The sequence below is a fragment of the Xenopus laevis genome, chromosome 7L (assembly GCF_017654675.1).
Source record: "Xenopus laevis strain J_2021 chromosome 7L, Xenopus_laevis_v10.1, whole genome shotgun sequence".
NCBI classification, from domain to species: Eukaryota; Metazoa; Chordata; class Amphibia; order Anura; family Pipidae; genus Xenopus; species Xenopus laevis.
In genome coordinates, this window is record NC_054383.1 from 77,650,327 (window position 1) to 77,677,316 (window position 26,990).

At 38.0% G+C, this 26,990-nt stretch overlaps 1 protein-coding gene across 3 annotated transcripts in view; it reads right to left on the minus strand.

The window, feature by feature from the left end:
- The window catches only part of LOC108696402 (roundabout homolog 3), a 263,216-nt gene that overhangs the window by 90,716 nt on the left and 145,510 nt on the right, over positions 1-26,990 (minus strand). The window contains exon 1 of one of the 3 annotated variants that reach the window (XM_018225727.2): positions 18,119-18,714. The exons of the other annotated variants lie outside the window; for them this stretch is intronic. Within the exon in view, the coding sequence (XP_018081216.1) occupies positions 18,119-18,194 (76 nt within the window). The 5' untranslated portion in view covers positions 18,195-18,714. Of the gene's footprint in view, positions 1-18,118; positions 18,715-26,990 lie in introns of those variants that run through there. 3 annotated transcript variants of the gene reach the window in all.

Genomic DNA, 26,990 nt, shown 5'->3' on the forward strand with positions numbered 1-26,990 from the left:
CCAACGCAGATGTAATATATATGTATGTCGTATTAGAAGCAAACCAAATTAAGGATGAGACTGGCTCACAGAGCCGAGATACTAATATATTGAAGAACGGACATGTTTGATCAATGTGACAGTACTCTGTAACTTTAGGGAATTCATCTTGCAACCCAGTGCCTCTGGCACCATGGATAGGAGTATAAATTCTATGAGCAGGGAATAGTCTGAAGCAGAACATTCTTTTAAGCTCAGCCAAAAGGCACAATATATGAATTAAAGTGCTTTATTAGGATGAAATTACAAGAGACTTCATAACATGCCCTGTACGCACAAGAGCAAGTTTATAGAACATATAAAGTGAAAACTAGAAGCGTCATTTACAGCCTGACATTGTTTCAACGAGAATATTCTCAGACCACTAGCTGTGATGGGAAAATGAGCCCTATAAGAATTGCTCATACTCAACGGAAATAGGAAACAGAGGAAGCCCTAAATTAGTAACCCTGCAGAGACAGTGAAAACAAAGCTAAGGTTCCCAAACGATACAAGGCCTTTTTCATATTGCTAAGATTCACACATCTTTGTCTGTTCTTCACTTTGTGTGCATGTCACCAACACACTCCCATATAAGACACTTTGTGCAGTTTTACTTTTCTAACAATTATCTCATAAATGCTGAGGTGCAGCGAGGGGACAAAAGGTAAAATCAAGCTATGAATGCAAATTAACATTTAACCTGACATATTTCACTGACTTTACACAGCAGTCTGCCTGCAACAAACCTCCTCAGCTGTCCATATGTAATCTAATAACAGCTCCTCAATGCCCTCCACACTCTATTTACCACCCTCTGAGTCAGATGTCAGACAGAGATATCCATCTGGCAATACTGAGAAAATAAATGAGCAAATTTTGTTTTAAACTTATGAACGCCCCAACAAAGTCAGTTCTGTTCAGTTTTAGCAGTTGGTGGATGGATAACTTAGTAATAGAGAACTCCAAATTCCATGCTGATAAGACAAATCATTCACAGGTCTCTACATAAATATTAAAATTCCGGCACCAAATCCCTCAAGAATTCACAGGCCTTTATCACCAAGTTAGTGGTGTGAAGAGCTTCAGATCACTCCTGAACCTTTTCCATTCAACACAAGATGTTGTCGAAAATGCCTATCCCTGAGGACGGAGGATTCTGGCTGCTGAATGGACTCTTGACCTGAACTCTGAGCCATGGGTGGGCAAGCCTTTCTCAGAGGAGCCACTTCACAAATTTCATCAAGTTGTCATGAACTACACATTTCTACTCCACACATGATAGTCCTCTAGTATATATTTACTATTATATAAACAGCCCAATCCTGTTGATGATACAGCAAACAATGATATTTCATATGAAATGTAATAAATAATTAGAAATAAGGCATTGAAGGCAAGACAAATGAGGTCATTGTGTAGCATCATATCAAAAAGGACTTTTGGACACACAATTGTAGGAAAAATGAATCAGTTTAATTGTTGTGAAAACAAATTAAAAAAATATATATCAACAATCAACATCAAGGCACAGAACAAGAGCTGACAAACTGGAATTCTTTATACCATCACAGAAGACCCCTTTAATTGAAAAGCTGACATTAGCAAGGTCCCACCATAATTCACTATACATTCTTCTGTATAGCTGTACTACTGTTTAGGCACTATTCTAATCTAATGTAGCTCCAGCAAAATGTCAAAGTGCTTTAAAGAATAACTTACAATAATAAAAACAATAATATATATATATATACCACTAACTACAAACAGCTTTAACTTACAGCATTTTTAAAAGGCTCTGCTAAAGCCGTGCCAACTTTTAGGAATATAACCATAAGTCATTTTGTTGACGGAAGGAATTAATTCATCTTTCCACAAGGAAAAAAAATTACATAAACAGATCTTAAAATGCAATTAAGACAACCCCATTCATCACAACAACTCCTGACATATTTCAAACTATAATTAATGTCACACACAGATCATTTTATTATTAGGTTACTAGCAAATAATCCAAGCTCACAGCCCATGAAATGCCGAGTGTGACAGCTGCTGCTGTAAAAACACGGCTTTGGTGGCATTGTTTGGTAGAAAATAGCTCCAGCTCTTCACCAGCAAAATTCTTTGAGGTCTTTATTCATGTTAAGAATATAAAAAGAATGCTAAATTCGCAACATATTCTTTGTAATAAGTAAAAATTAAAATATAGCTTCAACATAAACTTTTAATCCGACTTCTCTATTTATCCATCCATTCATCCCCCAGTATATCAGTGTGCCTATCTACCTGACACCAGATGTTGCATTCTCCATTGTAAAACTTCTGGACCCCCATACCCTTTTTGGTTTACACAGAATCCTGGCTGTTAAATTTCATCTGAATGTCCCTCAAAAATGGAACAATAGAAAGGCTTAGTCCATCCCAGTCATTGCTTTAGGCCCCATACTAAAAAAATAATAATGTTTTCGAGACATCCATTTACATACCTCCCAACATTTTGGTAGTAAAAAGAGGGACAAATTTTTTTTCAGCACATATTGCAGCGAAATGTTTTGACCACGCCCCTTTCTGTGGCCACACCCCCTAATTACCATGTTCATTTTACAAAATTTGGCAGCTTATTAAAGTTTGAAAATATTTCTCCTTATCAAAACTGTTTTTTTGTGCCTCAAAATTGTTACAAAGTATCTTATTTGCACCTGTTAGTTGTTCTGTGCTCTCTGCTAAAAGCCAATTAAGTTAGAAGCGTTGTTTCTTTTTCTGGCTGTTCAGAGAAAATGCTGAGAAAATATGGACTTTCCAGTACAAATGAGGGACTGCAGGTTGAGCTGTCAAAAGAGGGACTGTCACCCCGAAAAAGGGACAATTGGGAGGTGTGCATTTAAAGTTTAGGGTTAGCTAGGGAAGCTGGTAGCCTTAGTTCTCATCAGCTATAGGGCCACAAGTTTAATGTACTATACATAATCTAGATTGTAATGGCTCTACAGCTTGATCACTGATATTACACTGAATCAGCTCATGCATCCAACCCAACATATTTACTACTATATTTGTGGTACATCTTTGTAAGAGAGATTTTGGAAATAATAAATTCTGTCCCCAAGATATTAGTATAATTTCTGCTTCTGTGTTTTGTGTATGAGCATCCACCAATTCCCTATATTTCCAAGGTATGATTTATTTATACAGCAGCATAATATTCTTCACTGGTTTTAGAAAGCAAGCAACAAAGTGATGATTGCTGACTGAACCCATAGGAGGTAAGGTCACTGCCTGTGAACTTAAACAAGGTATAAAACCTTTTCACACAGCGGCTTGTGCCTTTTATGTTCAGTATGCCTTCTATTCTATGCACATCTCATTTATCGTCGCTATACACATGTAATGTTATTCTTCATATAAAAGAAAATCCATCACTGTGGATCAATATATACCCACATATAGGCATTAAACATTATATTACCCAAATACAGACATTAAAGTCAGAACACATATCAATTTGAACCTCTCTAAATTCTGAACAGCATTCTAAGGGGAATTCTTGTGTATCTTTTTTGCATATGAAGTCGTGCTCTCTTTATGTTGTTTCGAGCCACAAAGCAGCTGAGCGGCAAGCAACAATTTGCATTGCTGTAAAAGAAACCCCGGGGTGGTGGGCAGAACACAAGAATGGAAATCATGAAGTCCAATTAGACAAAAGAGGATTGTGGAAGTTACCTGCCTGACTTAGCAGCAGTTAAAAACAGGATGCCTAATTGAGCGCTTCAATAATCCAGCTATTTTACTTAGAGGCTTTGAAAGAATATATAAAATATGGAAATGTGCCATAGGCATGATAATCCTCTGGCTTTTAAACCAGAATGTAATTATGTAAAATGCATAAATAAATACACACTATGTTCCTATAATTTTTTCCCCAAAAGCAAATAAAACCATAAAACTAAGAGGCATCATATATTTTATTTGAAATATGCTTTTGTTTAAAATATAAACAACTTGAATCTCTATCAGTTTTGCCCAGGGGAATCAAGGCATTGCATCGTATTACTCAAAAAGGCAGCACAGCTAATCAATGTACTACTATAATGAATCTAAAATTCAATCACAAGGTCAGAGCCCATATGCCTATAACAGGCAAATAAACAGAAGAAGCCTTTTCTATGTCTCAGAGGGAACAGAAGGAAGGATTTGGGGGTATCTTCATTTCCATTTAGAATTTTCATTTCTATGTAAATATTTATTTTTCACCTTCGGGTAGCAGAGACAATTAAAATAAATGTAATGGTTCAGAGATAATGCCACAAGGCTCTCAAATAAGCACAAATCACTAATTGCTAATATTCCATTTGTGGATTCTCCCATATAACCTGTTAGCAAGTAATACTACTGAAGACTAGTTTGATCTGTGTATGGTCTATGCAGCAACTGGAGTCCCCAATGTGAATAGATTACATGTTTTTCAAATACCCCAAAACACAGTTTTTTCATAGTAATGTATATAGCACAATATTGTTCCACCTCAATGGTGCCTTAGAAATTTATTGCCAATACATCCTTTTGTTTCTCTCTGTTTCTTAGTTTAAGCAGTGTCTTATACCTGCGGTAAAATGTATGAGGCCTGGGGCATATGATTGACCTCAGGCATGTAAAGCCTGTGGCCCTCTAGGTGTTGCTGAACTGCAACTCTCAATCCTCCTCCGAAGGCTGCTAGTACGTGGCAGGAAGGACATCCTAGAGTTACATTAAATGTATCCTTTCAGGCCCTAACCTTACAACAATGCCCAAGGCCTTTTTAACTCTAACTGTTGCCCTGCACTTGTGAATTGCAGTAAAAAAAACAGTAAAATAGGCAAAAACAAAGGCCCAAAGGCCCAAGCATTTTTCCCACAGCGACAAAAACAAGGGATTACAACTCAAAATATCACCTCTTTTGTACATTTTTAAGTCACCTGTCCTGGCAACTTTACAAGTTTCAAATCAGCAAAATCCGATGGCACACAGGACTACAGGAATTCTTGATGCTTGACAAAGGGGATTTGTATTCCCCGAAACGTTGCATTTGCAATCCGTTTTATAATAAAAATTTGGAAGAATTCATGTAGTCCTGTATGCCATCGGATTTTGCTGATTTGTATCCTGTTGTGAGGTGACCGAGCCTCTACCTTTGTGCACCAGGAGTCTCTTATCTTCTACAGGGTGTGCGTGGTCCTGCACTGCTTTGAACTTTACAAGTTTCTCATATGCACTGTTTTTACATTTAGCAGTGATTCTTCTATGGTATTGTAATGGCTTTGTTTTTAAAACACCTATTAACATTGACTCTTTCATATGGATCCTAAAGTGTAGGTCTTGCTTGTTAACAATTACGTTTCACAAGCCACTAAGCATTCAACTAGATGTTCCCTTCTCTAAAATAGTTCAGATTTTAATGTACAAAAGAGAATTAGAAATGCTACAATCACACAGTAATACAACATATAATTAAAAGCCAAGCAAAAAATAGAAAACCTAGTGGGAGGTCAAAACAACATTTAGTTGAACATGAAAATACATTTATAATACAGTATCTTCTAGTGAGTCATACAAAATAAGAGTCCCCAAAGACCATTTTTCTTTTTTCGCATACCACGAGTTTGGTAATTAGCTGACCCTCATTGTTGTTCTGCCATGTAAATTTCAATTTGTTTGGCACTTGTGCATTCACTGTCCTAGTGCCTTTTTCACATTCTGATCCTGCCTCCAACAGTTGCTATAGATCTCTTCTTAAAAGAACACCTTAAGCAGCTAATCTGTCTTGATCCCACTCTCAAAAGAAAAGGCAAGTCCTTACAATAATGGCTTTTTTGCCATTTTCTTCTAAAACACTAACTCAACTTTTGAGAATCTACTGGAGAGGGCCTGGGAATTCAGTTGCAAATGTCCATGCAGATTAGAGTGGAAGAGGGTGTTTTTTGTGAACTACAACATTCTTTTTGAAATACAATGGAAAGACAAAGCAAAATACCTACATAACACTGGAGAAAATTGCCCAAACCAGCATGTCCATGTAATTGTTTTCTTTCCTCCCTTCTTTTTAAGATCTTATTGTTTGAAAGGCAATATACTATGGTGGGTGCAGAATTATCCAGTCCATACCAAAGAGGTTGTTTAGACAATGCACAGCCACAAAATGATTAATGATCAACGGGATTTATATCTTCCTCTCAAAATTCTCTACCGTCAAGCATTCTTGACCTCAGAAAATAATCATTTTCTATAAAACATAGCAGGACTAAAAAGTGTCACTGTGATTTAAATCCTGTGAAAAGAGACATCTCTTCTTTAAAAGTTTGAGTTTTTCAATTCAGAATTCTAACTGAGTAAAGAAGGGTGACCAGTGTGCCCCTATCTTTGCTTTGTGTGAAAACCACTCCTCTTTTTGATATACAGACTTAATAGAAGCATATGGCACACCCAGACATCCCCATTTAACTCACTGAGATGGTGTGTGATGTATATTGTGTGCACCAGATGCAACAATAATGTATTTTACAACCATATCAAATTCAAACTCCATATATCAAACATATTATTAGGGCCTCTTCATGTGTTTGCAATAAATCAGGTAGGATTTACAAAGTGCCGCTTGGGAATTTGTGGCAGCAAAAAGTGAATTACTGATTCCTCTTGCAACAATCGGATCTCCGCTACTAGGTAGGTTAAAGGTAAGTAGCATTTATGGAATCTTTATATAATTTGCTATTCATCAGTTATACTTGTGGTATAAATGAAATGTCTCCACTGACTATTGACATTTTCAAGTCATTAACTTAAAGTAGAACTCTTGAATAAAACAACTGTGTATTATGATATATAAAAGACAAACATGCAGCTACATACGGATATAGTATAATAACTGCATATTTCATATGTCACAATACTTTTCAACTGTATTTAATAACATTGTAGAACTGTTGTTGAAATTGGGTTCAGTAATGTTACAAACTTACTTCTAGACTCTGACTTCTTATATGTGTGCATTTATGTGTCTGGATGTATAGGTCAAGGGCAAAACACACTGAAGGGTAAGGCATTATACAAAGGAAAAATTTATGAGGCCTTAAGGGCTGTCTTGTAGAATAACAGCACACATGGAGATTGATACCTTAAATTTAAAGGGATACTGTCATTTTTTCAAAATGAATCAGTTAATAGTGCTGCTCCAGCAGAATTCTGCACTGAAATTCATTTCACAAAATGAATTATATTCAATTTTGAAATCTGACAAGGGGCTAGACATATTGTTAATTTCCCAGCTGCCCCAAGTCATGTGACTTGTGCTCAATCACTCTTTACTGCTGTACTGCAAGTTGGAGTGATATCACCCCCTCTCTTCCCCCCCCCCAGCAGCCAAACAAAAGAACAATGGGAAGGTAACCAGATAACAGCTCCCTAGCACAAGATAACAGCTGCCTGGCAGATCTAAGAACAGCACTCAATAGTAAAAACCCATGTCCCACTGAGACACATTCAGTTACATTGAGAAGGAAAAACAGCAGCCTGCCAGAAAGCATTTCTCTCCTAAAGTGCAGGCACAAGTCACATGACCAGGGGCAGCTGGGAAATTGACAAATGTCTAGCCCCATGTCAGATTTCAAAATTGAATATTAAAAAAATCTGTTTGCTCTTTTGAGAAATGGATTTCAGTGCTTAATTAACTGATTCATTTTGAAAAAAAAATTTTTTTCCCATGACAGTATCCCTTTAACATACACTAAGTAATACGGTTGTCATTTTTAGTCAGATGTGAACAAACTTGTGGGTCATTGGTCTGTGTGTAAGTCTCCTCATAAGAGTTTTTAAATCACTTTAACATTATTGCATCATATATCACAATGGGAAACTTGCATGGCCAAAGATCATTGCTGATGCATAAGGATAGCTGGAACAACAATAGGTTTAGTATGAAAAACTTTGATTTTACAGATGTCAACTTACAAGGTAGAGATTTGTGATTTCTATAAAAGCGCAACTTTACACTTTAGTTTTTGTAAGTGTAATACATTTTTAATTTATATGTTGTGGTTCGAAGGAAGCCAGGGAGAAGGAGAATAGTGTTCATATTTAACTTAGTCACACTTTGTCAAAAGACTGGCAGATTGATCAGTTACGGTGGATTCCAGTCAAATATTTAGCAGCTTTAAGTTAACATGATACTAATGTTATACTAAAACAGGAAATCCCCTGCTCTTGATGTCATGGCCAGAGTGAGTGGTGACTGAACACAAGCAGTTGCAGGTCTGTAAAAAAAGAGAGACACAGACATTCCAGGCCTTATATTTATTCCTTTGCTCTATTGTGTCTCATGTCAGTCTGCCGGTCTAATATAGGAAACTAGGGAAGTGGGCAGTAAACATGTAAAATCCAGAGTTTACTATTTGCTGTGTTATGTAAACAGCATGTGTTTTTTAATTCAGAAAATAAGGTAACGAGCAGGGTAGTTCTGTTTATCTTTAGGTGGTATTACATGGTAGCAAATATTTTGAAACTGATCCCTTGGTTCCTTATATCCTTTTCAGAAATGCCATAGTAGTATGGTTAGGGGTGGCCAGCGAACACCTGTGACTGCAAGTCTGTATTTCCCATTACTAGAATTTGCTGTAGCTGTCTCTATTTTGGTAATAAACACTGACCCAGGGGAGGGTAAAGGATGAGAGCGTGTTTTAGCGTATACACTTTTCTTTCCATTTTAACAATTTCAGGATTTTGCTCAGCACTAAAACTGGAACTGGGTTGTTCTTTATTTTTTTTTAATTTGTCCACTTGATTTCTTTAAATTATGCAGTACAACAAACACATCAGCAATTCATCACTGATACCTTTCAAATCTGTATTCTGGGCTTAGATCAAAAAAGTGAACCTATAGGTCTCCTTAGGCCTATGTCACACAAAGCTTGCACTCAAGCTGAAGTTGTGACTGTCATTGATACTACATGACAGGGCTGATTTACCAAAATACAAATTTATCTAATTATTTTCTGAAAACAAAGTTGATCTAACTCCCTTCCATGAATTGAACTATAAATAACAGTTCTCCAAACAATCAGACTGACAAAAAGTCACTAAAAAAATCAAACGTCAATTCGTATAAAACGATTGCCACTCCAACTCGAACAAAAACCTGGACTTTTTCGGTTTATCCAGAGCAAATCACAATGTCAAGAAATAACTTTAGGGACATCTGCCATTGACTACTACATGATCTTGACAGGTTTGAGATGGCGTATTTTCAGAATTTGGATTTTTAGCAAGTTTGGGGTATGATAAATCTCTAAAATATCAGGGTTTTTTGTTCCATGATAAATTTGAGTTGTACCCCTTAAAACCTTTACCAGAAAAAATTGAGGTTTAATAAATGGGCCCCAAAGCATAGCCAGCACTGAGGGGAACATTTACTATGGGTCGAATATCGAGGGTTAAATAACCCTGGATATTCAACCATTGAAGTTAAATCCTTCGACTTCAAATATTGAAGTCTAAGGATTTACCGCAATTCGCTAGATCGAAGGAAAAATCGTTCGATCGAAGGATTTTAATCCATCGATCGAACGATTTTCCTTCAATCAGAAATTGCTAGGAAAGCCTATGCTAACATTGGTGCTCGGTAGGTTTTAGGTGGCGAAGTAGGTGGTCAAAGTTTTTTTTAAAGAGACAGTACTTCGACTACCGAATGGTCGAATAGTAGAACGATTTTTAGTTCGAATCGTTCGATTCGAAGTCATAGTCGAAGGTCGAAGTAGCCAATTTGATGGTCGTAGTAGCCAAAAAAATACTTCGAAATTTGAAGTATTTTTCATTCTAATCCTTCACTCGAGCTAAGTAAATGTGCCCCTTACTGTGACTATGACCTAATTCACAGAAACAGCACTACTGACTAGTCCTTATTAACATATGACTTGCCAGACGAGGAGCACTTTCCAAATGTTAGTAAATGCCCTGCCTAACTTATGCCAAACCAATATGTGTATTCAAGTGACCAGGCTCTCTTTATGCAGGACATGTGGTGAAGGGCTCAGTTGTTTCTTATGTACCACTGCAAACAGCCTGCATTAAAATGAATGTCTGGTCACCTAATGTATAAGCAATGAGGAAAAATCAATGCTTGTGGGGCATACTGTTTGACTTCTTGAGCCCAGATGTTAAGGACATTTCCATAAACCATTTTATTTGGCTGCTGGAATAGTTTCCTTAATCCTGTGTCAGGTTTGATTTTTCTTTTCTTTTGCAGAAGTCAGGTCACAAAGAAAATGTATTTGTATTCTCAAGTCACCTTGTCAAGATTTATTCTTTTCTGAAAGAACTAATTTTTCCTCCCCCCTTCAAATCATCTAATAGTCACCTTGAGCATCTTCCTTTGACCTCGTTAAGTAAATGCCCGCTGTCTCTTTTCTTATTCTAATTACCTGAAGGACCACTGACTTCAGCACTGCATGTTATTACTCTGTTATTGAAGCCATAACAACATAGATTAGTATTGGACACTAGATAGCAATTATTGCTGAATTATCAACATAGTACCCAGCAATATCCAGAAATAAATTAAAGAAAGCTCTGTGCAAATCTGCTTACAAAAGAAACTGTTTTCAGCAAAAAAAAGCCAATGCTACAACCCTCTTTTCCTTTTTTTCATCTGTTACTCAAGGTGCTTATGCATAGTGAGGTGTTGTACTGCTCTTACCAAATGCACTTCTGAAGAATAATTTTATTCATGGCAACTATTAATTTAAAGGAAAGGCTGGCCACCTTACATTTAGCTAGATGTGGATGTTTTATTCAAGCAATAAATGTAATTGTCCCATTACCTTCTTAATGATATTCAAGCTAAACACAGTTTATCTCAGGACTTCCAGTTTACAAATTTTATCTTAAGATGCCAAGATATGACATGCTTTCCTGAGTAAAGGTAACTAGTGATTTGATTATATTGGCCCACTTGTTCTTTACTATAACTAAACATAATACAGTACATGACTTGCTAAGACTTGATGTTGCATGGCCATGTATTAGAAGTTGAGGTTTTAAAGTCAACTGGAAAAAATATTTCATAGCATAGTAACCCACAACAACCACTATCATTACTTTCACTGAGCAGTAATAGCAGAATTGCTGAAATGCTTTCAGGACAGGGAGCATGGTTCTGCATAACTCCCTAATGCATGATAGTTATAAAGACAATCTTTATGCAATCACTTGAATATCATGAATGGAAAAAATCTTTTCAAAGGTTCTTTATTGCCTATTTGAGAAAACATTTTTTTAGTATGTGTATGCTGTTTGTTTCCATCAGCTGTTTATAGTTATTACTCATAACACATACTGAATATCTGTCCATAGACTTTTATTTTGAGTACTATTTATTGTATTTTTTCACTAGTGGTCATAGGTCCTTAATGGCACAATGCCATAATGTCATTAGTGCTGCAGAAAAAAACAACAGCATTATAAACACAGAGGACATAGTTATATATACAGTATGCTACTATTTGTAGGCACAGACCTATTACATGTTGAGTATCAAGAGTAATCTGTGAATGGGAAAGCTCATAGGATTTTGTGGTGCTGTAAAACACAGCGTTATTTTAGGATGCATACAGTTTCTTAGAGACGTTACATTCCAGACTCGTTATGGTTGTATTTACTACTGCCCCTAAACTGCAGGATTTATTTGCTACTTAGCAACCCACTACAGAAATATGCCCTGCAGCCATATACATGTGCTTTTTTTAACATATGCATGTTTTCCCCAACATCCATGACTGGAAAGGCAGAGAATTACAGGCCATCCCTGTTCACCTGCTCTCTTGATTGTACTGTGGAGGAAGGGCCAACACCATATGTGAAATGTTTTTACAGGCCCATCCCAGCTGTCGTACTGCTCCATGGACTTGCCATCTTTTCTAGTGCATTCAGAGGGGTTGACTGATGTCAAAGAAGAGGACAAACATACAATCCTATAGGTGCTAGACTAGACGACCATGTAGTAAAGCTGCTGACAAGATGTTATTAGTATTGTCTAGAATTTTACAGAGGATACATCAGTAACATCAGATCCTGTCCCAGTGAAGATTCCAATCTAAGGTCCATAACACATGTGTACTATGGTCAATATTATCAGGAGGAACTTATGGAGTGTGGAAGTCAATACACTCACCTTATAATCTGTGCTATAATATTTCAGACTGCTTTGATGAACTGCACTCAAGGTGCAAAGAAAAGAAGTTCATGTATACAAGAAATCCTTTGTGTTAACACATGCCTTGATGAGATGTCCTGCCTAAATAGAACTACTTGCACTTAATGAATAATATGCTCTTGCAGTTTCTGGTACCCCGCACCTCAGCTCACTAGTAATAACAAAATTTGCACCCATATTCACTAATTAGTGGAAACCTGCTATTATGCAGGGAGGCTGGGGAAACAATGCACTGTGGATATATAACGTGACAATTTGCACACGTTCTAGCAATTTGCACTTGCGTTTGTAAACAATCACTAGAATGTTAATATGATCTCCACACCTGCTAACATTCTAAAATATGTGTATATCTCCATAGTCACTATTACAATTGTGGTAGCAAATGTACTTATTTAGAACAGATTCTAAATAAAAACCAGCATTTTACTAGATAATGCATTCTATGCGAGCAATAATATAAGTTTATTTTGAGACAAAGACAACACAAAGACATTTTGACACAGGAAGTGCCTGAGAATCAAACTGTCGAGTGTTTTCCTTTATCACAAAACTGTTAAAGAATAAGAGAAGGCTTGAAGGAAGTGAATGGACATTTAATTATACAAACATGTTATATTATAACACATTTTTACAGCAGGGGGTGAGAGGATATTGCTGTTTACTAAATTAGTAGTTCTCCAATGCTAGTCCTCAGGACAGTGCATTAGAATACTTTTAATTGATGCTTATGACACTATCATTCTTTTAGTACAGCCTTCTATATCTCCCCCCCCCCCACAGCACTCCTGAATAATCTAGTTCCCTTACAAGCAGTACAGGAATGTGTCAAGTCAAGAACATTTGATAATGGACCTTGTTTACCATGAGAAGCAATACCTATAGCCTGTAACGCCTATGGCCTTGTCTAGCAAAAACATTACTATATTAAGTTATATTAAAGAGAATGCTCTTTAAAGTAGAAAACAATAAGTACTGTAGCATAATACACTGTTTGTGTTACTGATGTGGCCCCTTAAATTCAAATTGGGACAATCCAATTTCCGGCCCCTGCAGACCCATCAGGATAGGACAACATCCAGGGCCAGCATGTTTTGATACTGAGAGGATCTGAGACAGGTATGTCAAGAAAAATGGGCTTCAGGTAATGGAAGAAAGCACAATTTGGAAAGAGAGCAAATAGCACCAGCAGTGGTCTAACTTCTAACATACAATGACACAATAGCAAAAGAATGTGTCAGTATCACTGCAAGGGCCCATCCCCACAGGTGTTCTGAAGTGCACCCTGGCAGTCTGCCACATGTTTAAAAGCACTGCAAAATGCTGTTGCAGAACATATTAAACAACAAAGCAGCTGTTGGTGGGCTGCTTGCACCAAGGGATGATCTAAATCCACTATTTTAGGATTCAGACAAATCCTTTGTGAAAGATTCAGCCAGAGCCGGGCCAACCCAGCCAGGCGCCCTAAGCAACCTGTCGGGCCATGGCGCCGGCTCAGTACTGCGCATGCGTGAAACTTGCGTCCAGCGAACATGTGCGAAACTTGCCTCCAGCGCGCATGCGCAGAAGCGCATTTACGCGAGAGATGACACCGACCGTCGGGGAGAGACGGGACCGGACACGGGGTAGGCGACAGAGCAGGTACGTGCCTGGCGCCCCCCCAGCTTTGCGCTCTAGGCACGTGCCTACTCTGCCTACCCCTAGTTCCGGCCCTGGATTCAGCCAAATACCGAACTGAATCAGAACCCTAATTTGCATTTGTTAATTAGGGAAACGAGGGGGGGCATGAAAACTGTGCACAGCATGCATGGTTAAAAATTGTTTGACTACCTTGTCTGTGTGATGAAGAGTCACATGATTTTTTGTATTCGGTTCAGCCAGGCATTTGGATTTGGCCAAATCCTGCTGAAAAAGGCCAAATCTTGGCAGACTGAATCCTGGATTCAGTGCATTCCTACTTGCACCAGAAGCAAAAATTCTATAATCTTAAAGATGTCCCTTAGGATGGATTCTCCAGAGGGAAAGTTTTAAAAGAGTTCTGCAAATCTAAACAGCTTATGACAATGTATATCAATTCAGGTCAAATCAAATTGGAGATTAGCAGTGGCGACTAGATATTTACTGGGCCCCAAAGCGATTCATTTTTCAGGTTCCCAAAATGTCTAGTAGTTGACCTGTTTTACCAATATTTCTTCAAATTGCATACCTCATTGGGCCCCCCCTGCAGCCACAGAGTCTGCTTTCTCTATAGTTACACAGTATGTCCCTGCAGATTAGTGTAATATTTTGCATATAACCAGTTTCCATGATTCAAACCAAATGAACCAGTTCACTCATTGCACCATACTGTCAAGTGCAGCATACGTAAATGGCCATTAGGCTAGCTATAGTATATAGTATCTAACCAAGGCCTAACGCGTTTCATGTCTACCAGGGACACTTAACCAGCCTATGACTAAGTGTCCCTGGTAGACACGAAACACGTCAGGCCTTGGTTCTTAGTTATAGAGAATAAAATGTAAGCTTTTTAACCTTTTACAATCTGACTCTGATCTTACTACTGTGTGGGTCCAGGCTTGTGCCAGCCTCCTTTTATGTCTCCTTATGATATACTGTAGTACTATGAAAAGCTATGATTGGGTGGCGTACAGTCAGTCTATCATGACTTCTCACTGCCCCAAGCCCGGTATGAAAGGGAACTATACATTCCTGGCAAAAGTATTAGTGCATGTTGATACCATTCCTATATCAGACAGAAACTTGTTTGCATCACTTTTTATTATAGCATTCAAACTTGACTAACTCCTTTCTGTAAAAGCTATAATAAACAGTATTCTTGGCACATTAGACAAAGAACTGATTATGCATGAATCTATTTTACGTTGTCACTTGAGCTTTGACCTAACGTTTAACAAAAATGAGATGTTCTGAAACAAAGTTCCCAGCTCAGTTACTCCAGTCAGTGATCTTGAAGCCACAATGTGGTTTGTGCTCTGAATAGCACAGAGAAGATCTCCCTGAAGCCATTATTTCTCACCAGACTAACTAGTAGGAATTACTAATGGGGATCAATGTCTATGCCAATTAGGTTGCTAGTTTGGGCACTTAATGGAAAATTTATTAAGGTAAAAGCGATTAATTCTATACATATTCATGAAGGAAATATGGGCAGTATCCCCAATGGACAGAATCAGTATGCCAATAAAGGAAATCTGTGCTGATAACATGGGACACGTCACCCAAGAAAACATGTTTAACTGAATTCTTAAATTAAACACCGGACCTAATTTGCAAATCTTGAATTATTATTATATTAGGATAAACCTGGTCAATTGTGAAAAGACTGCCTCTTGGATACTGCAGAATTTTACCAGACAATAAAAAAAAAAAAACATTTGAAAGGGTTATGCTGGCAAATTAGAACACTGTGTAATATATTTAATGAAATGTAATGAAGACATATGGCACTAAACGTGCCAATGTTTCTGCTAACGTATGTTATAGTGCATTAGCTAAATGACAAAATGAAGGCTAAAAGTGTCTGATTAGCATACGGTTAAGAGAACTGGGTAATTTAATTCATACTTGAAACCTGTTTTGCAAGTAACTGCTCATTCCTAAATCTATGGGGTACGAGTTGCTACCCTTTGTGGAACCGAAATGGTTAACACCGTTCCTGAAAGAGAAAACCTTTATTTGTTGTTACTTTCCAGAACTTGATTCTTTAACACACTCTCATAGCACCCAACTGACTTTGTAGAAACTTAAAACCGTTGCTTTTGTCACTAAGAGAAAAAAAAATCTGTCAAGGTGTCAAAGTCTATAGAAGGCTATAAAACATTATGTGGCTTGAATTACTAAAGAATTTCAACTTCAGGGCCATAAAACACAGATTGAATGCTCCATAAGCCCCTCAGGGGAGAAGCTCCTAATGTATGACCCCTGCAACCAATTACATACAGGTCCCTCCACTTTAGGGCAACTTCAGTGTCTCCACAATGCCTCTGACCAATTCTCCAGGCTGTCATATACAGTTCAAAGAAAAAGATCCACAGACAAACAATGTTTCTGGGGAATATTCTGCATTGCTGATCAAATGGTTCAGGCTCTGTTCCGCCCGTCTGTACAACCCAATAAAAAGGTCAGTCCCGGAGTGTGCCATGAAACTGTAACATAAACAAGTTGCACGGAGTGCTATCTGATTTGGAATTTCTTTACACTATTGCCTATAAAAGTAGACCTTTGAATGAATTTGACTCAAATGAATACAATTTCTCTTGATCTGCCTGATGGTGAGTAGGGGATATCAAATAACTGTGGAATTTCACGGTTCACAGATCTGTATTGTTAATTCTGTCCCTTTTAACATTGAGGCTGATACAAAGCCTTTATATCCTGGCATTTAACTCTGTATGGGCCACAGCAGCTTCACAAGCACCACTATATATAGAGAGAGAGAGAGAGAGAGAGAGAGAGAGAGCTTGATATGCACAGGCAGGCAACACTGAGTACGTACTGACAGTTAACCTCTTGAAGGCCAGAAGGTTCTTCAATCTCCCCAACACAAGTCTTATTAAGTGCAGAACAAAGTGATCTTGATGGACAACATTTGACCAATAAGAAAATTCTGGGGCATCCTAAAACTCTAGGACAAAGTTATTGCACACTGTCATTCAATTACACAGCAAGCTGCCATTAGCACATTAGCATATTGCCCAGTAGCTTGCAATGAGAATAACATCTATGACCTAAGATAATGCAGTCACTACAGAAGTGTCATATAAAGAGTAGATCTTAAGCTGTAAGTTCACGGAAACAATCCTACTGTCTCCTTCTGTAACGCTTATTTATTAATGAACTAAATGTAATAAATAAATATAAATAAATAATGATGATTGAAAAAAAAACATTAGGTATCTGTGCTAAGCAAAGGAGCCCTGCCTCTTCAACCAGCTCAGCTCCCCAGGCAACTAACTGCCTTCCAAGCAAGGAAAAGAGGGTAGTGAGTTTGCCTGTCCATTCATTGAGCGAACCTACACATGACTTGATGCCCAGGGGGGGCTGCTAGTACACAGTATTCTCAGAATATCTCTCACACACAAACGGGTTCAAGTGCCATAAGTATACCTAAACAGTGTACAGATATATCCATAAACAGTCTAAAGACATATACACATCCAGTGTACAGAGATATCAGTCTAAAGAAATATACGCAACCAGTTTAAATAAATATCCACAAATTTCAGTCTACAGAAATATACACAACCAGTCTAAACAGGGGTACTTAGCCAATGAGGCAAGTTGAGGATGTCGCCTCAGGCGGCAGCACCCCACTAGGTACCAGGGGCAGCAAAAATGCTGCTCCTGGTACTTTAAGAGCGAATTTCCGGGGGAGGGGGGGGGCAGCAGCAACTGCTGCGGATGGGCCAGGATCGCCCGAGTCTAAAGAAACATCCACAACCAGTGTACAGAAATATCCACAACTTATGTATAGAAATATACATAATCAGTCTAAAGAAATATACAGAAGCAGTCTAAAGACATATACACATCCAGTGTACAGAAATATACAGAACCAGTCCTAAGAAATATCCATAAACATCATATAGAAAGATACAGAACCAGTCCTAAGAAATATCCATAACCATCATATAGAAAGATACAGAACCAGTCAAGGGATATACAGAAGTATATGGGAGCAGTACAAAGGTAAGAGACTTCAGTACACTGATCTTCTTCTAACCAAGTATCAAGTTTTCCTCTTACTAAGAAAAAGCTGAAGTTTAATATTTACCCTTTAAAATCCTGAAAAAAGTGACCTACAAGTAATTCCCCAGTAGGAGTCTATTGGGCATCAGACATTCTTACCTAGGACGGGACATACGGACACAAACAAAATCCAGGTGAAGGTTTTGCCTATAAAGCACATCTTCTGCCTTTCCATGTAAAGCCTCTAATTCCTCTATCAGGTCCAGATCGGACGGGCCGTGGTTCCGTGTGCGACAGGCACAAATGAATGATGAGTGTGCGCATATAGAGACAATCCTGCAGACAGTCGGCTAGTCACTTGCTAAAGGAGGAATCAGTATCCCCATGCAGTCAGCACAAACATCCCAACAAGCGCCAAATCGCTCACTGTATTCCTATTGCTGCCACTAGCTTCACTAGCTTCATGCAGGCAGGATTGGAGCAAAGCAGAACAGGAGTCCCGTGTGTAAATGGCACTTTTGCTGGCAGATCAGTTTTCCATGAGAACTAGAACCCCCTCTGCCCTGGGTAATAATCCACATTTAGGTACAAAGTGTTTTCTCCTTGTAGACATATGAATTCATTTAGTTATAGAGTCAGAGCAGCAGCATAGCCGTCAGTCCCATGTAGTGATGCACTTTCTTCGCAGGCACAACACACTCACACACACATACACACACTGGCTCCTCGCTTTCCTAGGCATAGTGCAGCGTGTGGAGAGTGCAATCCCTACACCATTGTGTCATCGACCCCGCCCCCAGCCATTTAAAGGGACAGGCACCTGCACGCACAGCAGAAAGTGCTCTCCAGGAGCTTTATTGTACTCCACTAGCTTGAAAAAGACGCCCTGCAATGAACTGCACGTCCCCAAATGCAACAAAATCTAATATTTTTATACTACTACTATTATGATTATTAGATATAACAGTGTGTGGGAAAGAGATTATTTAGCACAGTGTGACCTGCCTCTTCAATAAGGGGTCAGGTTGTTCATCCCTATGTTGTAGAGCTAAAGTTCCAGCTCTCTGTTACTCATACTGAGATTTGGGAGTCTGCCTATAAAACAGTTCAAATGAGATAGTGTTAATTCATTTTATCATTTTATTACAATTAATGTAAAGATTTCCCACAGCCCTGTTTTGATATAGACATGTTTCTGTGTTTGTATGTTTCTACAGGATTTTCTTGCACTTCCTGTTGTGATTGAAAAGCACAGATTTACAACTATAGTTCTGGCTTGGGGAGGGGGGCTGTGTTGTTCAGTGGATTGGAAATGAGGATCATCTTGAAAGCAAAAAGGAGACTAGTGTTGTCTCTGCTTATTTTCTGCTTTGGATGTTACTGCAAATATAGCACCATGACTGTTCCCATAGTGTCTGTGAACAGTGTCGGACTAGGACACCAGAGGCCCACCCAAAAATCTTTGACTAGGGGCCCATCAATTAATCTTAGACCAGGGGCCCACTCTTAAGGTGGCCATAGACACACAGATAATATCGTACGAAACGAATTTTCGTCCGATATTCGTTGCGTGTATGGTGGAAAAAGAGCCGACCGATATCGGCAGAAGACTTGGATATCGGTCGGCTCATCGATCGGGCTGGACGGAAAATTTTGATCGGGTGCCTTAGAAGGGACCCAAACATCGCCCATTGTTAGTGCTGAATCGTCAGATACAGGTAGAATTCTATTGTTTCTTCCCGTATATCTACCTGTATATCTGCCGATTCAGTTCTACACGTGTGTATTGAAACGACCGATCTTTCTTGGAAAGATCTTTTCCAAGAAAGATCGTAATTGTTATGTCTATGGCCACCTTTAGTACTAATATTCTTCCTCCTCACTCAACCTCTATTCTCCTAGTCTCTTTTCTTTATATACTATAATCAGTTATTCCATCTATTTAGCCACTTTGTTTTTATAAAAATAGGGAATGGCCATGAAATAGGCCAAATGTTTAGCAGCACTTGGGCCCACCGGGACTTTTCCTGGTATCCCGGTGGGCCAGTCCGACACTGTCTGTAAAAATAAGGGACAATAATATGGAGGCAATCTTGTTTATTTTGAGAATGTATAGCCAGATATTGCACAGAAATATATTTTATAGATTATAGGTCCTTTTCTGACAAAATACAGTCTTCCTATATCTTTCATGTGCATTTCCTATTAAAACAATGGGCATACAAATTGTCTGTGGGGCTCTTGAGCAGGCTGGGAGCCATTAAAATAGTCTGGAGGGTCACATCTGGCCACAGGCCTCCCATTGGATAGTCATGGGTTAGGTAATTGATTAACAGGAAATATGAAGAATAAATCACATTTCTTTACTGTAATATTCCTTGGAATGACAAAATGGGTTCACATATGTAAAGATCTTTCCAGTTTGATTCATGTCTTATACAGTATTTAAAATATTTTCTTATTTTCTGCAAAGTGAATTTTGGATAAGCACTATGGTGTTGGGGTAATTCTTAAGCTAAATGATTCATGTACATATTTGGATACTATGTCTAAACACTAGGGCAAAAGAGTGGATACAGTAATGGGTGTACAATCCACTCTCCTTATTGAGAGGAAGAGGAAGTGAAAACTGCAGATATGACTGATTGTGCACTGGCAAGGGTGGAACTAAGAACCCTTTGTTTGGGATTTATATTACGTTGCAATGGTTACTCATGCGGGAAAAATGGAAGATTGCAATCCTATTTTAAATATGAGATTTTGATTCATTTTTTTAACATTACAAAATGATATATAAAAACAAATCTGTAGAGTATTTTTCAGAATGATCAAGCTACTGCTAAAGGGTCACAATATACTTCATCAATCACATACTGCTGTATTTCCTATGCAAAATATGTGTCTGTTTTGTTGCTGCCTTTTCCCTCCTTTATGGCCTATAGCACCAAGGCCACATTTTAGCCACCTGTACAGGCTGCTATTAATTAAACAGAAGCCACCTGTCAGTCATACAGAAATTCCCCTATGCGCATTTTGTCACTGAAACCGCCTTACCTATGAAAGTGACAGGCATATTCAGTTTAATTAAAGGACACGTTGAAAGGTTGCCGGCAGAGTGTGCCTTAAGTGTGCCTTAAGTATAAAAGACCAGTAAAACCATAAAATGACAATAGCTCAATTTACATTTAAGGGTTATTTCGGTAGAATGACTGCATATACAATATTTCTTGGCAGTAACAATCTTTATTAACCCAATAGTTGTTTAGAAAACCCTGAATTACATCTGATGATCCCAATTTATCTCATCTCAAATGCTAAGTCTATTGTACTCTAAATGGTTTAGCAGTTATCCACCATGCAAATGTGGGTCCTACAGTGCTGAAGGAAAAAAAACACCATTGCATTGCTTTTGATTTCATATAAAATACGTTCATTTGTTGTTCTTACCGCTGGTCCTTTAATTAGCAAGAAAAAATCATCTTCTCCATGTTGTGTAGGCGTAAATTGGCCTAATCATTATCACTGTGAGATACTTCCACTTCAGCAACTCAGACCCTCAGTCTGCTTGAGCTCATCTCTTGGGTCTATCCCTGCCTCATCACTTTGCTGAGCTAAGGACATTTCTAGCTGTTAACCTCATAGTCAAAGGAGTTATTTAAGCTCCATCTAATGTCAGATGTTCCGCGGAATTGTGTCCGTATACACCTTGGTACTAATTGACATGCCTACAGCACCCCTGTGTCTGTGTACCGTAGCCTGGATTTAGTTAATGTGTACCATCTGTGCTCTAGAGATTTCTATACAGATATCCCTTGTCTGCTAAATGGATGTACTCATTTTACAGACGTTAATGGCTAATCTGTAGAAGACTGCAAAAGGGAGTTATATTGCATGAAAATTATGCACCCGGGTTGACTTGCTTTGTGTTTTGATGCACAGCAGGAGTGTGTATTTATCTTGGAAAACCCACTACTTTAATATTATATTTCAGGAAAGGAAAGGAAATCTTTCCTATACAATAAACACTGTATGTATGTCAGCACTGCCATCTACTGCTCTTAGTTCTTTTCAATTGTAATTCATTCCTATGCTGTGCCCCATTCATAAATGTTATTTCTCTAGCGTAGCACTCTATTCCTGTGTACCCCACACTAAAGGTCACCCAGAGTGTTAAGGCAACAATGTAGCTTTATAACCAATTGCTTGGAGAGGTTTTTTGAGATGAAACTAAATTTTACTTCTTTTAAAGCTGGGGAGCTACAGGCATTACCCACAATGTATTGCTTCCTTTAAACCATACACACATTAAAGTCATTTTCTAAAGCAAAATAAAATTCCAAAGATCCTACACACATAGTTCAAGCAAATAGTGATACATTTTTGTACCTGTAAATTACAGATTATATTTGTGGGTTTAAATCATTTGAATTAATATTGAACAAAATATGTTGGCAAATGTTATTCTGCATACATAGCTTTCATTATTAGCATTTGACAGGGGAGCAACCATAATTCCTCTTAACGAGATACCCTCTTGCATAATAAGCACCCTCTGGTGGCCAGATTATCATGGGAAATGGTAGAATATTTGCTTTAAAGTATCAACAATTTTTAAGCGGAGAGAGTAGCCTTCAGCTACAGATCTATGATCTTTTAAGGGTCAACTCACATCAGGCAGTGGGGGCTTAGTTACCAACACTGAAGAAATGTGCACCTGGGCACGTGCTTACCTTTTTTTCTGCCAACTGCAGGCAGAACAATGAAAGTAAAAGATTGATTGGTTACCATGGGTTATTGCCCAGGTGCAAATTACCCTAGTATTGATAAATGACCCCCACTTTCTTTCAAACCAATTTTATATTTTAAGAACCAAATAAAAGGGGGGAATATAATACTGAGTTAATAGGCACCCATTCCAGGGCATTGTATTCAAATATAAGCATAATAAATTCCATCAATCAGTTGGGGGAAAGGTCCAAATGCTGACATTTACAAACAGTTTAACAGTGATAAAACAGGTGGGACTCCCTTGGGGCTCCATCTTTGTGAGGGATGTTGACATTCTACATGCACATGAGTCCTTCTCAGCCATCATAAACCAGTGCTCCTGGGCTAAATAAAGCACAGACATTCCCTGCCATATCTCATACTACCCAGTGCTAGAACAACTGGCACACCTGTTCTTGCAAGCAGAGTTTTCAGATACAATCCCAAATACTATCTGAAGTAGTATAGATTACCTTACTATGTAAGGGTATATGCAGGAGCCTTCTTTTTGCCTTTTTTTGTGCTTGTTGCCCCTAACTAAAGGGGCCCCAGCTATATATACAATGAATACAATTATTTGAGCCTTTGTAAAATAAACATTTTACTGATCCTGTAAGCACTATTTGTCTTATGTTAGGGTTTCCAGTACAAATGGATTAAGAAAACAAGCTACTAGTATAGAGAGCAACAGAACTCATAAAAGGACTGTGCCACAAGCCAGTGTGTGACTTGCTTTACTGCTACACTTTGTCCTGAGTTGGTTGTTTTCTTGTACTTCGAAACAGGCTGTTGCTGTTGTTTGATCAGCCCACCAGGGGTTTAACATTTATTAGTGTGTTTATGTTTGCTTTTTGTTTTTTGCCTATCCCACCTTCACAAAGGGGTACTACAATCAAAACAAGACATAAGCATCTGTGCTTTACAATGAAAACAGGTTTTATGTTGAATAAGGTAATGCTGGGGAAAATTATTAATCCTGGAAAAAAAACCAGCTTACAAGGAGAAGTAATTCTTGGCAGTAATGTCATAGTACATATTTCCTTACTCTTCATCCTAAAAGACCAAGGTTTACTATTGTTTATAACATTGCAGAAAGATGTAGAAAAGTCAAAGAAGAAAAGGAACTTCAAAAACAATATTTACTGAATAATAATCATTCAGTTCTTATCAACCAAGCAGTGTTTTTTTCTATAAACCAGGGGCCCGCCAACCTTTTTTATCTGTGAGCCACATTCAAATGTAAAAAAAAGTTGGAGATCAACACAAGCATGCAAAAAGTTCCTGGGGTTGCTAATTATGGGCTGTGATTTACTATTGCTAGTACCTATGTGGTCTGGTGTCATACAGGAGGCTCTGTGTAGCCATAAACCTGTTTTTTATGCAACCAAAACATGAATTCAAAAATAAGCACCTGATTTGAGGCCACTGGGAGCAACATCCAAGGGATGGCAGACTATGACAAATTTCCAAAACTATTGCCCCCATTTATTTGTTTTTATAAAAATTCAGACTGTTCATGAATGCGACCCATGCCTACATATCCTATACTAGCAAAGCATTTAGCAATGGGAGGAAGATTTTTATATTGCACCATGCTTCAATTGGTTTTTATAACACCCAGGTTTAATTCCCCTTGGAAGCTCAGAAATCACTAGCATGATTTTTTACACAGCATACAGTTTAAACACCTTTTACAACATTTGAAAAAAAACTGGAAGCAGTATTATATTTCAGAGGCAGGCTGTTATGACCTATTTTTTAAAGTTGCTGGTTAGTAATTTAATGCAAACATCCTCTTCTATTTCAACAAACTGTACATTTTAGATCATTAGCACAATTTATAGTGTAAAATTGTAGCCAACAAGATACATTTCCTTAGCAATTACAGTCACTGCAAACTCAAGCCAACATGTGCTATTATTGTTGTTGTGTCTATCCTTTTTACATTACCGTTAACTGTGTTATAACATACTTCAAATAAACAAGGGCACAAATTGGTATAACTGTAGTATCAAATCTTACTGCAGTTCCCCCATAAGAAAAATATCAGGGGGCTGTTATTTGCACATACAGAATGGTTCCACGTTGCTTGTGGAAACTGATTCTTGGAAATCTAAGATTGTTTATTTATTTGTCAAAGTTTATCATCTGCCAACAGCAGCCATATGAGTTTTTGTGGGATAATATTGTATATTATTGGGTTATAAGTTCTACAATAGTGAATCCCAACCAACCCAAAAGTGAAAAATTTACAGTCTGTCTGGAGATTAACCTTGGCAAGCTGATGGAAATGGAGTGATTAATGTTCACCTTCAGAGTTCTCTCAACTAATCCACGTATTTGGTTTGTTTTTCAATTTTTAATAGTCCTTCATAATGAGTTGGTGGTAAGAAATAATGATTCGGGAAAATCTTGCGGTCAAAATCAGAAAAATGGGTATTATTGATTAAATAAAGGAATTCTTATCTCACAAAATAATTAAATGGTGTGGCGGTGCGTACAGTGAGACCCATTCTTCAGTGACACAATGCAAAAGGGAAGAGGTATTTCCTAAAGGAGATTTGTGATAGAGGCTTCTTGATTTCCCCTTCCTTTGAATTTTAGAGAGCAAAAGTTAATTGATCACAGGAAGCAGTGAACCGTGAAAATTCAGCAGCATTGAGGCAACAGAAAGAGTTTTTATTTTAGACAGGGGTGTGATGGGATCTGCGACCATTGTTGCTGTGACCAAGGGGGTCTTTGCAGAGACGCTGAAGGGTTATTAAAGGGTTTAGAGGCAAATACAGATTGTTACTGGTGTGTGTGGAATGCATAACATCATAAGGAAATATAGCAAAATACTATATACAAAAGGGATTTATGCTCTTTGAACCGGATAGCATTATTTAGATTTAAGTGTTTTTATATGTACTGTGATTTATTGTCACGGTAGTTAATAAACATTGCCTTTTTATTTATATACATACTGATTCAAATATTTGATCATCACCTAGCCGGTTCAAAGAGCATAAATCCCTTTTGTATATAGTCTTTTGCGTAACATGCCTGTGTGCCTGTGGAGGTACTCTTTTGATAATTTCCATCTTATAGATCATTGAATTATTGCTCAGTTTACTAATTGAATTTTCATAAGGAAATATACTTACATGATTAAAGTGTAATGCTACTGAACTATAATCATGCAATTATATATATTTATAATATAATAATACTTATATTTATAATATCCCTATCACTCCAGCAGAAAGCACTCACAGCAGGATATTCAGTAGCAAAAAACAGGTTGCAATTCTTTATTGCTTCACACTCATAGCTACGCGTGCTTAAAGGAGACATATAGGATATAGGAAAAATGGAAAAACCATAATTTTTTAGGCAATTATAAGTAATATATGGTGTTGGTTTTACATGGTGCTAAAAATTAATATTATCTTTAAAAATAACCCCTTTATTGGAGCTCTCTAATGATGTTCTCTGGTCCCTGTCTGTGTTTCAAATGAAGGGTTGGTGTGTCCGAACAGTCCCTGCCAGAAGCATAGTAGGGGGACAGCCAATCACAGCCCTGCAGTCACACAAGCACAGACAGGCTTCAGTTCCCTATCAGGTCCTGCTAGCTGCTGATTGGTTCCTATCCTACCGTGCAGTGAGCTGAGAGCTGTCAGCTCCCCAGCACAGCCTGGGAATTCAGGGAGCAGGAAGTGGAAGAGAAGGGAGGGATTATTAGGGTTTTTGTAAAAATGTTCAATAAATCAGCCTGATACACTACTTTTTTAAGCACAATTCTTCTATATCTAAATGAGTATAATGCACTGGTACATTCTAATTTTTTTTACACAGAGGGGCCCATTTACTTAGTTCGAGTGAAGGAATAGAGGAAAAATAGTTAGAATTTTGAATGTTTTTTTTGGCTACTTCGACCATCAAATGGGCTACTTTGACCTTCGACTTTGACTCGAACTAAAAATCGACTATTCGACCATTCAATAGTCGAAGTACCGTCTCTTTAAAAAATTCTTCGACCCCCTAGTTCGCCACCTAAAACCTACCGAGGCCAATGTTAGCCTATGGGGAAAGTCCCCATAGGCTTCCTAACAATTTTCTGATCGAAAGAATATCCTTCGATCGATGGGTTAAAATCCTTTGAATCATTCGATTCGAAGGATTTAATCATTCGATCGAACGATTATTCCTTAGATCGTTCGATAGTTCGAATAGCGCAAAATCCTTCAACTTCGATATTAGAAGTCAAAGGATTTTACTTTGA